This window comes from Myotis davidii, unplaced genomic scaffold (genome assembly GCF_000327345.1).
Source record: "Myotis davidii unplaced genomic scaffold, ASM32734v1 scaffold392, whole genome shotgun sequence".
NCBI lineage: Eukaryota > Metazoa > Chordata > Mammalia > Chiroptera > Vespertilionidae > Myotis > Myotis davidii.
In genome coordinates this window covers 3114490-3129901 of record NW_006284244.1, presented here as the reverse complement: position 1 = coordinate 3129901, position 15412 = coordinate 3114490, and the positions used below count along the sequence as shown (strand labels likewise).

At 32.9% G+C, this 15412-nt stretch overlaps 1 protein-coding gene across 1 annotated transcript in view; it reads right to left on the bottom strand.

The window, feature by feature from the left end:
- Positions 1 to 724: 724 nt before the first annotated feature.
- GLRB (glycine receptor beta) overlaps positions 725 to 15412 on the bottom strand; it is a 54493-nt gene continuing 39805 nt past the window's right edge. Inside the window, exons 6-9 of the mRNA XM_006754278.2 lie at positions 15044 to 15184; positions 9824 to 9976; positions 6920 to 7212; positions 725 to 1716 (exon numbers count right to left, since the gene is read on the bottom strand). Coding sequence (XP_006754341.1) covers positions 1420 to 1716; positions 6920 to 7212; positions 9824 to 9976; positions 15044 to 15184 — 884 coding nt within the window. The 3' untranslated portion in view covers positions 725 to 1419. The remainder of the gene's footprint in view (positions 1717 to 6919; positions 7213 to 9823; positions 9977 to 15043; positions 15185 to 15412) is intronic.

Below are 15412 nucleotides of genomic sequence, written 5' to 3'. Positions count from 1 at the left end.
AACTATTAAAGTCTTCAATAGAATAGCATTAAATTATATATCACAATTTATATAAACAATACTTAAACACATTTTATTATAGAATTGACCATACAAACAAAACTCTCCAAATAAATATATTTATTTGGTCGTATATTTATGTTATGTGAAATACTGATAGTTCTAATTTCAGCTTTGGAGAAATAAAAAGGTACTGTGATATTACTAGGAAATGGGAGTCTTAGAGACTATAAAGTGCCTATTTTCAGGTTGGAACAAGACGAACTCAGTAAATCTAGGTAGTCTAGACTTTTAGCAAAAAAGGACATACAAAGAACTCAGGCCTAACATACACAAAGATATTTACCTAATCTTTAATTTTTTTGTGACAAATTTAAAAATCATATTTAAATAAATGCGAAAAAATAAATGAATTAAGAAAAAATTTAAATTTTACTTAAAAATATGTAAGCATTTAAATAAAATAAGTTAAAAGTCTTAAATGATTATGGGCTCCCCTTATCCCCATCACCTCAACTCAAGTTACTTCTAGTAGTAGGGTATTTTCCTCTTGGTTTCTTAAATATGATGTAAAATCACATATCCTTTGCTATATTCCAATTTAAAATAGATGTCACTCTTTGTAAGGCACAATTATTGTGTATACTCTGTATCAGCAAAATGAAGTCCATGAAAATATATTTAGGTTTTAATGTGGGTTAAATACAATTTCTTTTATCAGAAATAGTCAATGTATCTAGCCTTTATTTTTATCTTATCAGAAGCCAGAATTCAGTATATTTACATAAATCCAGATATCCCTTTGCTTCAAAAATGATTACTGTGTTTTATTATCTGGCCTTTTGACAACACAGACACACTTTAAAATGAGCTGATTTTACAAATTAGTAAATTTCTAAACTTTATTTCTCCACAGAGCCCACATAATTATAGCTGATATACCTCTACTTACAAAGTTTAAATATGTAATATAACTTTGCTTAATCTGTGATAAAACCATCAAAAATTATACAAGAATAAGATGGCTTTCTCTGAAAGTTACAAGGAAGGAAATTTGAAATTCTACATATCTTAGAATGGTGATCATAACAGGATTCAGCGTGCAGGTCATTTTATCAGAATTATCTGAAGTATTTGCAATTTACACTAACTGCAGAGAATGATTTGAATTTTATTTTATGTAGTATGCTTACCCTTCATTTATTCCTAAAGCAGTATGTTTGCTATACATATATACATCACTTTTAGAGCACAGATGTAACAAGACCATGCTGCCATTCAAAATTAAGGTGCCACAGTTTTGTTTTGTTTTTACAACAAATGGCATCCAAAATGCAATATATCTTCACAGATTGGCATTGACGAGTGAGGTTGGTCACAATGGAATGGGATTTTTTTATAGAAATGGGAAACAATGTATCATAAATATACAGACCAATATATAACATTGAAGAATAAGAAGCAGAACGGAAACAATGCTCTTGCATAAAGGTCGATTCTCTTCGCTGCTGTTGGAATTACGGGTTTGGCGGGGGGAGGCTTCTTGTTGCTCTTTGCCTGTGATTTCCCAAGTCCATTGTTGACTTCGATAGGTTTCCCGTAGCAGTCATAATTGGATAATTCAAAATCTCTTGGCAAGCTCCCCACAATGCTGAAGTCATTAGATCTCAGGTCAGACTTAGAAGTACAAACTTTTTTGCATCTGTTCTCACCAACCTGAACATAAAAATTAAACACAGAGTGTATTTAGAATTTCCTATTTATAAAACACATCTCTCCAAAAGGATATTTTAAAAATCAGATGTAAAAGACAACTGGTTAAACCATCAGATTGCCTGAACATTTAACTCTAAAATGTGGCCTCTTTCAAGGTTTAGGTCATGGAATGAACTTTGATGGGTTATTTTATGTTAAGGGATCAAAATGCAAATAAACATTTATCTTGGGTGCTCCCAGGCTTGTGAGTTCTCAACTGAAAGACCAATGAATAAAAATCCAATATTTAATCACAACACAGACCACATTACTACAATATATGGATTGCAGAAATCTTCCGGTACTGATAAGCTTTGACTTGGGGACACTATTTCCAAATAAGGTGGTTTGTAAATGGTAAAGGTATTAACCACCCCAAAGAGACAGATTTTTGTCTCTAAACCACACTCACAAATAAGAACTAAAATATGGTCACAACTACCATGAACCAAAGCTTTGCTAATGAAAAGAATTCCTAACTTGTTGGCTAAAGTTGAATTAGCAAATGACGCGCAGAGAACCTGAAGAAATGGTGCATATTTTAGCCAGAGTGCATGCTACAGACATTATTCTGTTCCAGACAGAAGACCGCATTTAAAGTTCTAGGTTTCCAGGGCTGTCTGAGGAATGTGTAGTCTCAGCATGTATCAGTGAGTTTTTGTAAAGAGTACATAATTACCTTGATTGGAAGACACATTGAGGACAGACTCTACATACCAAATACTCGCATTATCCTCAAACTATCAAAGCAGTTTTCAAAATCTGACACACGGTGGATATCCCACACTTTCTCCCTTTAGAATTCTCCACTCCAAAAGCTTTAGATGCACTCACTTTACTTTAGATCCATTCATCAAAACAAAGAACTCTAGCTTTAAACTTAGAAAGTATGACTTCTTACCAGTTATTTTTATTTTTCACAAAAAAGCCACATGTATTTACTATAGCAATGCATTTACTGTAAATGATATTTTATATGTGGCTTTTGTATCTGTAAATAACTAAACAAGAAGCCAAATTTATGTGATGTTAGGACTTGTCACATAAAAATACTTCCAATTGTTTTTATTTACATAAATTTTAATTCTTTTTATTTATATAAAAATATTTACATAAATGTATTTTTATATTCTAGCAATTTTAATGATGTTAGAATTTTATCTATATAGTTTATTCAAATGTAGGTATAGAATATTTATTCAGAAATATTATTTAAATATAGTAAACATGTCAGTAAGAGAAGAATGATTTCTTCAATGTTAACACATATAGCATATAAAAGCACTCCAAAAAGTTTCAATTTGGTTATAATAAATTTTTAACTATTTATTTTGTTAAAACATTTTCTGGAGATGTATTTGAAATCAGTGTGTGTGTGTGTGTGTGTGTGTGTGTGTGTGTGTGTGTGCACTTTGGTGGAAAGAACCTCTATCTATTACAGAAGTAATTTTTAATGATATGACACAACTAAATAAGGTATAAGATTATGTTTCCTCCTGAGAAATTCTCAGGTTCCTTAAATAGCTCATGATTCATTAACAAATTGGCTGATCTCATCTTGCCCCTTTCATCAGAAATTTTAAACAGAAAACTTCCTTTTTTTAATTACTCTCTACACATATGTATCATTTATATGTACATAAAAGTATAAAATAGTTTATAATATAAACACTATTTTAAACAATTATCACATGAAGAGGGATTCAATAAAGTGCTTATAAAAGAAATAGTAACCCTAGTTATTAACGCATTCTTAAAAGTGATCTTGATTATATTAATCTCCAATTTATAATTTCTCATTATTTTCTCATATGGGTCTCACTTTCATATAAACTTGTCACTTCTCAAAATTACTGGTAGCAAAAATGAGGTAGTATAATAATGAAACTGTAAAAAATAAAAAATAATGCAGATTTAAAACCACCTAATGCTTCAAATTTTAACCTCTGAGGTTTTCCTTCTGATTCTTTTCAGTCTGTGTCTATACACATTTAACGGCAAATCACCTTTTATGATGTTTCTTGAGCAGAAGACTTAGGCACGATTTCAATGTGATAATGGTATTTCCACAGAAGATAAAAATATGCTCAAAATGAATAAACTCTATATATTACACAAAATTTAAATCAACATTTAACTTTAAAAACACATCATTCCTATAAACAACTATTTTATTCATGCATGAACGACAACTTTTATATATGAATTTATCCAAATCCATAGACATGAATACTATTTTGTCTTTTATTCAAAATACCTTTGTTGTAAATAGCACATACTTGGTATTAAGAACAGGATGATATTGACAACAGTAGGTCCTTAACTGTACTTATTAAATAAAAAAGAAATACATGAGTTAACAAATTAGTAACCAAAATTTAGTAACAGCTGAAGAAGTACAAAATTTAGGGAGGGAAAACTTAGACAATTATAAATGAATAATGGTATATTTCTGTATGTAGTCAAAATTAGGAAGTTATGAAAACTTCTTACTAAAAGCTAGGTTAAATTATCATTGATATTTCTTAAATTTTTTTTATCATTATGTTTCTTAGCAAGAACATTATTAAAAAATCAGCATTAGCCCAGCTGGTGTCCCACAGTGGTGGAGCATCAAACTATGAACCAGAAGGTCACAGTTCGATTCCTGTTCAGAGCACATGCCCAGGTTGCAGGCTTGGTCTCCAGTGGGGGGTGTGCAGGAGGCAGCCCATCATAGATTCCCTCTCATCATTGATGTTTCTATTTCTCTCTTCCTCTCCCTTCCTTTCTGAGATCAATTTTTAAAAATCATCCTTAAATGTTTTCTATAACCCAAATTTCATTATGCTCCCATTAATATTGTTATTCTGTCTAAAAATAAATGACATATCTGATTGAAATTACTCAGCCAAAGCAAAATGTTCCGAAAGCAAAATACACTAGAGCAAATACATTTTGAAACCAAAAGCACTAAATTAAAAAGGCAAAAATTGTTTAATTTCTTTTTTATACTTTTTTCATGTGTCAATATGTAACAATCTTACAAGTTTCTCACACACATTTACTGTAAGTTTGATGCTTACATTAAAGCTAAATTATTTTTGGACATATTCTCTCATTTTGAAGCCTGTCTGATGATACAAACATTACATAGTTACAATATTAATTTTGGAAATTGCATTTTGGCCTGTAAGAAATAAGAGTAATTTACATTTTCATCTGGATATTAGAATTTCTAGTCAACATTTAAACTCTCTAAGCATCACTCTATCACTTTTGTAGTAAAATGTCATAGCAATTATAGAATCCAGACAGGTCTGTGTCTATTAGCAACTGAAAACATAGAGGATTAAAATACAGAAGTTATTATATACTGAACTTTTATTCATTAGGTAATTATTTCAATGCTTAAAAGCTGAATTTAAAATAATATAACTCAGTCTAATACTCTGGATCCTATTTATTCTTCATATTTATGGTCATAAATAATCTTGATATGTTCTACAGTGCTCTGAAAATCTGGTTCTCATGTGTCTCCTTCCCTCAATGCCCCACTTCATGGAATGCATTAAGATTCCAAGCTCATCTGCACATTGGTGTTCTGTGGGACTAGAGAATTTCTGCAGTTACAGAGGCCCCACCACACACTAGAGAATGGAGCTGATTGTGGCACTCCTGAAATCAAGCACCTGCTCTACAGAACATCTTTGCTTCCTATCTCCAGATCTCTTCACCAGGATCCAAGTTAGAGGGCAGATTAGCTGGTTGGAAATATGAGGAAGTGGTAAGATTGGGAGCTCTAAGTGGGCAGGTAAGTCATGTCAAAGACGTGACTTCTTTTTTAAAAATATGTTTTTATTGATTTTAAAGAGAGAGGAAGGGGTAAGGATAGAGAGGTAGAAACATCGATGAGAGAGCTACATCAGTCTGTTGCCACATGTCTACAACCTGGGCAGTGCCCTGACCGGGAATTGAACCCGTAACCTTTGGGTTCATGAATTGACACTCAACCACTGAACCACACAAGCTGGGTAAAGACATTACTTCTTTAAGGCCATGATAGCTCTCCATTAATGAAAATGTTATTCCTTATGAAAATGATTAGAGTATTAAAGAGTTATAAGGTCTGAAGAAATGTCCTGCAAAGTAGCAACTAATAATTTGCAGAAGTCTTAGTTGTAGTCTCAGAAAGTGTGTTCAATTACTTAGCAAAAAAGGAAAAATCTGCAGGCAGCATCACATAAGGATTGTTTGCTTGCTTTTGTACATAACAATACGTATGTAGCATACTTATCTCATTTAGAGGAGTGGTCAACAAACTGAGTCGCATGGGGCCAGAAAACAGACAGAGCAAGCAAAAGTTTCAAGGTTCTAGAATGCAATATACCAATAGTCTCTTGAGGAATTTTCCATGCTAAGCTCAGTGGAAATCATCTATTGGTTTATTAGTCTTCCCAACCAGAGGACATCAATTAGAGACACTTTGGGGACACTATCCTAATCCATGAAGTAGCCTGTTCCTTCAGGATTTATCAAACCCGAACCTACAAACATCAACCACTATTCCTAGACCTATGATCAAGGACAAGACAACGTGAAAGAGTGAAACCTGTCCAATTCTCCAGGCATTCACCTCTAAGCTGGGCAGATCTCAAACTATGTGCTAGTGTCCCTGTGAGCCAAGCACCCAATAAGTAAGTAGCCTGCCTGTCCTGTTCTGGGTGAAACTCTCTAAATTGATGGGAAACATGTAGGGGGATTTAATCCGGAGCATAGCTCCCCTAAGTCTTCACTGTAAGTAGAAGGTTGGTGCTTCCCCAACAGTCCTCTGGCCTTTCACTAAAGCTTACAAATGAGAAACATTTGTAAGGCGGTCTGTAGTTTTGGCAAGACCTCCACATGGGATGGTGACCATCAACGCAGAGATACATCATTAAACTCAGTGGAAAGTCCACCAAAAACATGATAAGGTGTTGGACATTTTTTCTTAATGAGTATGTGACCTACATGGTTTCTGGTTGCTTTCCAAAAAGTATGTAGTGCTTAGTTTCTTTTCATCAATGAGAAAAAATGAGTAAATGCCAATTCGATCAAACATTTACGCCCACAGAACAGTATCTCTCTCCTGGCACTAGAGAGCCATGATGGGGGAAATCATCTGGTTGGATAATTTCATTCTTACCTGCAAAGTGCTAATGTGAACCGGAGTCCCTGTACCATTCACAGTATTCTTTTTAGCTGCATTTCCACCTTTTCCATCTGCTTGCTCAGCCTTAGCAATTCTGGCTTTTTCTGCTTCAACTCGTTTGGGGTTATTTAGCATCACCTGGACAACAGCATACTCCACAAGGGAGGCAAAGCCAAAGAGAAGACAAGCAATGAGCCATACATCAAGAGCCTTCACGTAGGAGACTTTGGGAAGTTCAGCAGCAAGGGTTGTGCACTCAGAGGCCAAGCTGAGTACTGAAAAGATACCTACAGAAACAGAAGTGGGAATTAAAGTTGCTATTTAGCCCTGCGAAAAAATGTCCTGCAACCATTACTCTTTAACTAACTCCCTCTCCAATAAGCTCCAGAAACCCATGAACAACTCATCAGGTCCCTTTAAAGCACAAAGAGTAGAAGAAATAATACACACAGACTTTTTATGTCAGCATTATTAAATGTGTTTGGGGGTGTTTGTCAATACTCAGTAAACAAAGAAATAGAAATTTAAACGGAGACATAAAAACACCTTTTGGAGCTGGTTTAAATATTAAAGCTCTCTAAAACTCTTCTCTAGTATCTCTGAAGAAGCTACCAAGCTTAATTCGTTTCTTTAGCATTCTTTTAGACAATTACAGAGTTGAATTTGATCCCACGAACTACTGAATCCGAACAAAAATAGAACATATAAAGCAATTTACTGATAAGGGTCACAGTTTTTTTAAATGTAATAGGAAAGACAAAGTAGAGAACATTCCTGGTTATTTTAGAGAAAGCAAATGATTCCGGTTTTAAAGGAAAGAAGGAAATTCTGCTAAATGTAATATTAACGGTACATGGAAAGCTAACTCCAAAGTACCCCTGGGAGCCAGACATTTCTTTATATTTTATTTTTTCATTAATTTTACTGGGGTGAGACTGGGAAACAAGATCACATATGTTTCAAGTGTCTATTTCTAGGATACATCATCTGTAGGTTGCTTCATGTGCTCACCACCCAAAGTCAAATCATCTTCTGTCACCATATATTTGGTTCTGTTTACCCTTTACTACCCCTCCCAGGCCCTTCCCTCTGGTAACCGCCATTCTGTTGTGTGTGCCTGTAAGTTTCAGTTTTATATCCCACATACAAGTGAAATCATAGGGTTCTAGCTTTTTCTGACTGACTTATTTTGTTGCCACAAATGGCAGTATTACATCTTCTCTTATGGCTGAGTAGTATTCCATAGTATATATGTACTGACATTTCAATTTATACAGAGCAGGGCAAAAGTAAGTTGTTCACATGGAAAAAGACATGCAAGTTATGATTGTTACAGTAGCTTTGTTAACTCAAAAGAATGCCACAATGGCACACACACAAAAAACCTACTTTTGCTCACCCCTGTGTTACTACATGAGAGTAAAATATTTCTAGTAAACCAAAAAATATTGACTATTTGGGGGGGGGTGCATAATGTTTTTGACTAGTCTAGTAATTTAAGTCTAGTTTTGGGTGTTTTATTGCCAGAACATTATACTGCATAGTTAACTCTTATCCTCTACAATAATTAATCTATCAATTGTCATTGTCTTCAATACTGAGATGTGACCCTTAGAATAAAATTTCCTACACGTTTGGTTATTAAGACATAGATTTGGTCTCTGTGGTTGTTATTAGATGTAAACCTCCAAGTTTCTTATTCAGACAATGTTGTCATTTTCATTGCTTCTTTCCTGGTTTCCTTCTTTTCAAAATCTATAATTCATTTAATTATTCCTGTAAGTTGGAACAGGGAGATTTGCACCAGGCTTTTCTGATGGAAGAAAAAAATGAAATTCTGCAACTGATCAGTCACTGAGAAGTCAGATATATCACATTTTTACCTATGTGAGTTCTAGGTGATATTCAGAACATACACACATGCATGCACATACACAGTCATGAAAAGATTTAAAACACTCCTAACAAACACTCCAAACAAAACGTCCTTACTTTGAAATTCATTCACTTTACCCATTAGAACGGCTCTTGATGATCTCCCTAAGCACAGACCTTTTAGTCCCTGTACCGACGCGATTTTCAACTCTGGCTAATGGTGCTTCCATGTCACAGAACATTAAAAGTAACGATTGGAGAGTATGGAGAACCAGCCCTTACTCTTTCTAGCCACTGCTGGTGATATAGCACAGTGACGGCGAACCTTTTGAGCTCGGCATGTCAGCATTTTGAAAAACCCTAACTTAACTCTGGTGCCGTGTCACATATAGAAATTTTTTGATATCTGCAACCACAGTAAAACAAAGACTTATATTTTTGATATTTGTTTTACATATTTAAATGCTATTTAACAAAGAAAAATCAATCAAAAAAGAGTTCACGTGTCATAGGTTCGCCATCACTGATATAGCATATCATAACTGATGTTTAGCAAAGTGATGCTTAGTCATTTTTTTTTATAAAAAGAAGTAGGATTTTATATCCCTGACAGAGAGTATAAGATAGTATAAAATATTTATTGGGAAGATTTTCATAAAAGTTATTGTTTTTAAGTTTGTCACTATTTGGGAATTTAGATTTTAGATTTTAGTTATCAGTGAATATCACATATTAATAATTATTTTATGAAAGTCAAAGTAGGATAGATTTACTGTTAAAAATGTCCCAAGGACACACACACACACACACACACACACACACACACAAACTTAGCTTAATTAGAATGCCTAAATATTGAGAAAATCTAACTTAATGGCACGTTTTAAGGAGGTTAAAAAAAAAAGGAAGAAAAAGCTTGCCATCAACTCCCAAACTAATTATTTCAAAATATTTGACTGTACAGTTAGTTCACTAAAGACATCACACATTCCTGACACCAGAGGGAAGCATGGAGCACTTTACCCAGCGGCACTCTGGCAGCACTGGCGTCCGGGTTGATCCAGAAGGAAAGCCAGGAGAGAACCACGATCAGCAGGGTCGGGGCGTAGACGCCCATCATGTAAAACCCCACCTGTCTCCGCAGGGTGAAGATGACTTCCACACAGGTGTAGTACCCTTCCGAAACAAACGTATTAAAACATGAGGTTCTCACCCACATCCAACTTCAGAAATCAGTAAGGTACCTATAAGTTATGTTACCTCTATTTGAGGCAGTTTCACAAAGTCAACTATATTGTGTGTGTGTGTGTGTGTGTGTGTATGTGTGTGTGTGTGTGTGTATGGTGTGGTCTGTATGGATGACACTATAGGGCCAGTTTCACCTGACCTTTCACAACTTCACTATGACATTGAGAAACAGATACCAATGTGTGGCTCCACTTTCATCACTGCCTTGGCTAGAAGCCTTTGTTCAGAGAATTTGCAATGGACTTAAACTTCTATTTACTCTCTGAGCAAATGATCTCAAGGAATCATACAGGGAGCAATAAACCAAATCCGGACAAGTCCAGAAAGAAACACTCCTGAACTACATGTGGTCAGTATAATTTTTCACCCGCATCTATCACTTCTTATCTATAAAGCAGGGCAGTCTCCTACACTTATATGCATATTGAAGCCTTAAAAAGTAAGAATGTATTGGAAGTAAACATAAGCGAGAATAAGTGTTTTCATTTTATTTAGATAGAATATTATAAAGTACAAGCATCTGAGATTCCTCTCAATTCTCCCTTCCTCCACTCCAGGTTCTCAAACATTCTCTGACTGAGGGAAAGGACTTCATTTTCACAAGCTGAGATAAATGCAGACATTTCTTTACAACATAATTTTGGAGCTGCCATGACATCAACTAGTTCCCCCAAATTAATCACAAATTATGAGCAGCCTCATAATAACTATTGCTGACTTGAGACAGAAAATAAGTGACGTAAATAGTCTCCTAACACTGGAATATTTCCAGATGTTTGTATTTAATTTTTAAATGCTTTAGTACTTTCAGTCAGCAATTTAAGTGTGATATTTAATGCCTAAAGCACTAAAATTAAATTTAAATGTCATTTACCATTCAACCAAAGTAAGGTTATGTACAAATACCAAGAAGTTAAAATATCTTCAGTTGTGTTCAGCCTAAACTGTACATTGTTATTTATAAATGTTGAAACAAATAAATTAACAATGAATAAATAAAATAATATAGGAAAAGGACAATATTACTTTTTACTATTTTACATTTAAAAAATAATATTTATCTATTTTTCCCGGTTATAAAGAATGTATACACTTCTGACACTAGAACAATCTTCATATTTATTCAATAATGGTACTTATAACAAAATTTGCTATCATTAGAGCTAACATGTAAGAACAATAATTAGCTGATTTGGGCTGAAGCAAATTCTAATTATGCCACATGTGTCCAGATTATCAAAAAACAATAAATGCAGAATGTTTGTTCTTTTTCTTTTTAAATTTTAATTTCATGAAAACTAGACACAGGTTTTAAAAGATACAAAAGGCAATAAACTAAATAAAATGTCCCTCCCTTTTCTGTTTCCAGCCACTCATCTTAACTTCCTGCCCAGACAAACAAGAACACATGTTTCTAACTAACAATCACATGCAAATTTTCCAAAATATAATCTTTCATAAATCCAATATGCTACAGTTAAGAAGCTCACAGTATTTCCCACAAGAGGTTCTGAAGTACCTGGCTTTGTAATGTATCACTTAAGTTAATTTTATATTCATCTAGTATGTGAGAGATAGGGAATGACACAATGTGCTTATGTATTTTTAGGTAGCCCAAGTAGTCAGAAATATGACAATTTACTATAGAGTTGTTCGCTTTAAGACAAATTTTTGCATTCCATCCAGCCATGTTTAAATGACAGCCTAAATAACACAAGTCCTGTATTCTAAAGCAAGTTTCCACCACGTTCCCTTAGGAAGGCTCTGGGGGAGCTTCCCAAGATCTGGACGCATTTGGCAGTAAAGTACAGGCTTGGATATTATCGCGATTTGCTCCATAAACTTTTATGAGAAACATTTCTTGACCTTTTTTGATCTCTTCCTGGTACTGTTACATTTATGAGAGGCAGGTGGGCAGCTAATTGATATAAATGTTCATTGGCAAATTCAATTTATTTTCTATTTCCTGTGGGATTTCATTTCATTATTATTCACTCAGGCTTCCAATTTAAGTATTTTTGTATACTTGCTTTCCCACATATTTCTCCACCTTTGCAGTTTCTACAATTATTAAAACAATTTTTAATCAAATTAAAGCTAATTCATCATTTCTGATATTTCTGTACACATTAAGGAATATTTAGGCCATTATTTTATATATGTTGTTCTCTATATCTTTTTCACTACTTGATTAAGCATACCATATGTTTTGAATGTTCTACTTTTCTAAGTATATTTCTCAATGTTATGCAAAGATTAATTTATGATTTACTTATATTCATATGATTCATGTAAATGCTGATAAAGCATGTTTACTGAAACACAATGCCAACTATTTTTATATTAACTTTAAGTTTTTTGTTATCATTTCTTCTGTAACTAATGAGATAGCAGGGACTTATTTATGATAACAAAAAATTCTACAAAAGGCTTTACTTTTCATAAATCTTGAGTAATTCTTCAAGTACTCTCTACCACAGCACACCTTTTCATTTTTTTCTCAGAACTAAAATTAACTATATCTGTTTATTTATATACCATATTAGAGTATGGATCTATAAAAGGACATCGTTCTCTCTTTTATTCACTGTTGAATCCCCAAATGGGGACTTTTAAATGAAGGAATTAAAGGTAAAAAAAATTAAAAACCCCATAATTTTCAATGCTGGTCCTTAATTTTATGCTATTACTTAAAATTAGAAATAAGATTACTAGTTTTATTTTCATCTCTAGATGAATTTTAAAACTTCAATAAACGTATTATATTTTTTGAAAACAATAGACTGTTAATGTTAAGCATATAATCTGAATGTGGGTAAGTATTGTTAAAGTCCAATAGGACTGACTCCGCAGGTTGTGTAGTGATGTCAGACTCACTATCCTAGGACATCATTTAGTAACAGTAGACTTTGGGCAGTTTCTTTGCTTCATTATCCTAATGTGTAAACAGGGAGAATACGGTAAAAGTAATGAACTCAGAGCATTGTTGTGAGGACTAAGTCATAGAATTCCAACAAAGCAGTTGAAACAAAGCCTAAAATAGAGCCAGAACTCAAAAAGCCATCTGCTAAATATGTGTTTTCACAACCATCTCAAATGATTTTTCTTGACTTTCAAGTTTTTTTTTTATTATAATTACTAGGTGAATTGTAAAAATCCCTAAAACTGTAGTCAGTCTCCTTAATTTGAATGGGGAGTATAGAGAGAAGGAATACTATACTATATGCCTAGGCTATGGCTGACCCTGATTTGCCTGGTGACATTCAGTCACCCTGCATCTCAGTTATTTTATTTCAGTATCAATCTGGTCCCTTCTATATTTAAAATTCTATGTGTCTATGATTTTCTCATTGAGTACTTACATGACCACTTTTTTAGTTTTGCCTTTCAAAAAACTTTTAGTATTTTTTTTCAGTTTTGCCTTTCAAAAAACTTGTTAATTATTTTTTATTATCAAAGTATAGTTGAGAGTCAATATTGTATTAGTTTCAGGTGTACAACATAATGATTCCACATTTATAAACTTTACGAAGTGATCACCATGATAAGTCTAGTAACCATCTGTCACAGCACAAAGTTATTATAATCTTATTGAATTACATTCACTACCAGTGGTCGGCAAACTCATTAGTCAAGAGAGCCAAATATCAACAGTACGACGACTGAAATTTCTTTTGAGAGCCAAATTTTTTAAACTTAAACTATATAGGTAGGTACATTGTTCTTAACTTAATTAGGGTACTCCTCAGGCTTAGGAAGAGCCACACTCAAGGGCCCCAGGCTATACATCAGACAAATTATATAACATTTATATAAAAATTGACTATATACCATTTATATGTAAGTAGTTCCTAAGGACTATTCATTTATTTGAAGATCAACAACAACAGATGTTTAAACTAAACTTTATCTCTGAGTTGCCTAGTGTTGCATTTATTATAACACTCAATATGCAAATGTCACTCCACCTTTTATTTTAAAATCAACAGAAATATTTTAAATTATATTTTGTTCTTGATGATGTCATGATGGCAACACTTTAGCTCAAACATTTGATATTGCTGAATTCTATATATTACACTATACATTGTTATTTTTGAACAGTCAACATAGATGTTGCCATAAATGTAAACTTTATATCTATCCCTGAATATCTTTGTCTTGATTTACTTCCTGAAATGTAATTAGAATTGTGTGGCATTTACAAATCAAACTGATTATTAGTATTAATTAATAATCAAAAATCAATCACTTTTTATTTATATTGCTAATCAAAATAACACTATATTTAATATGTAAAATCACTCAGTAACATATAACTATCAGTAAAGACTCAAAGGTTAAGACTAATCATATTATAAAAGTATTGAGTAGTGATTACTGTATTTTTATTTCTGTAAAAGCTTGAGGTAATTAATGAATGAGGTTAATTTGTTGTGCTTTTCATATTTGGCCGTTCCATAACCTAGGCCAATAATATTAAACGTACAAAAATATTGACTTATGTCCAATTACTTCACACACTCATTGCTTCTTGCATAGCATGAAGATTAATGCTTTTTACAACTAATAATATTGGTCAACCACCCCCTAAAAATTGCTCACAGACAACAGATGAGTATAAATGAATTATGTCGCTCATATCCACAGTGTTTGGTCCCAAATTGAATCTTGCTGAAAGTAGAATTTCTTCATAACATCTAGAAAACCACTACCTGGCTAAGTTCATATTACTAAAATAAAAAATTGAAAACCTCTTCCTACCCAGAATTACATTAAAAAAGGCAAAATTCTCCAGTAATAAAAATGTTTTTTAAAAACTTTAGTGAATGCAATTTTAGGAGAAATTTAAATATAATATTGTAAAGATATACTAATAAACATTGAACTTATTTTTAATTAGTTTTCTTCTATTTTGCCCTTAGCATATATTAATATTAAAACAGATCTTTGAAATAGGATTTAGTTTTGTTTAACTTAAAGATCATTACTTACCAGTGCCTTTATAGTATTTTGTACAGTTACCATATTCAATATCCTCCTTTTTAATATCAAATTGAGGCAAGGCAATTTTTTCTAACTGAACAGGATCCCCGGACTGCCAGATAAATCGTAAATCATCAGTTGTGTAACCAACTATAAACAAAAATAAATAAAAATATTAGTTTGAAATGCAATTATTAATGCTTTCTTAGCATTTTAATAATTCAAATATTCAACACCAAAATGATAAGAAAAAAGACATGAAATTGTTATTAAAATTAGGTAATATCTATAGCCACTGATGAAAATATTAACACAAAAGTTAAAGATAGTTGTCTTAAAGAAAGAACATGTTAAAATAATCAGCATCTACACTAATAA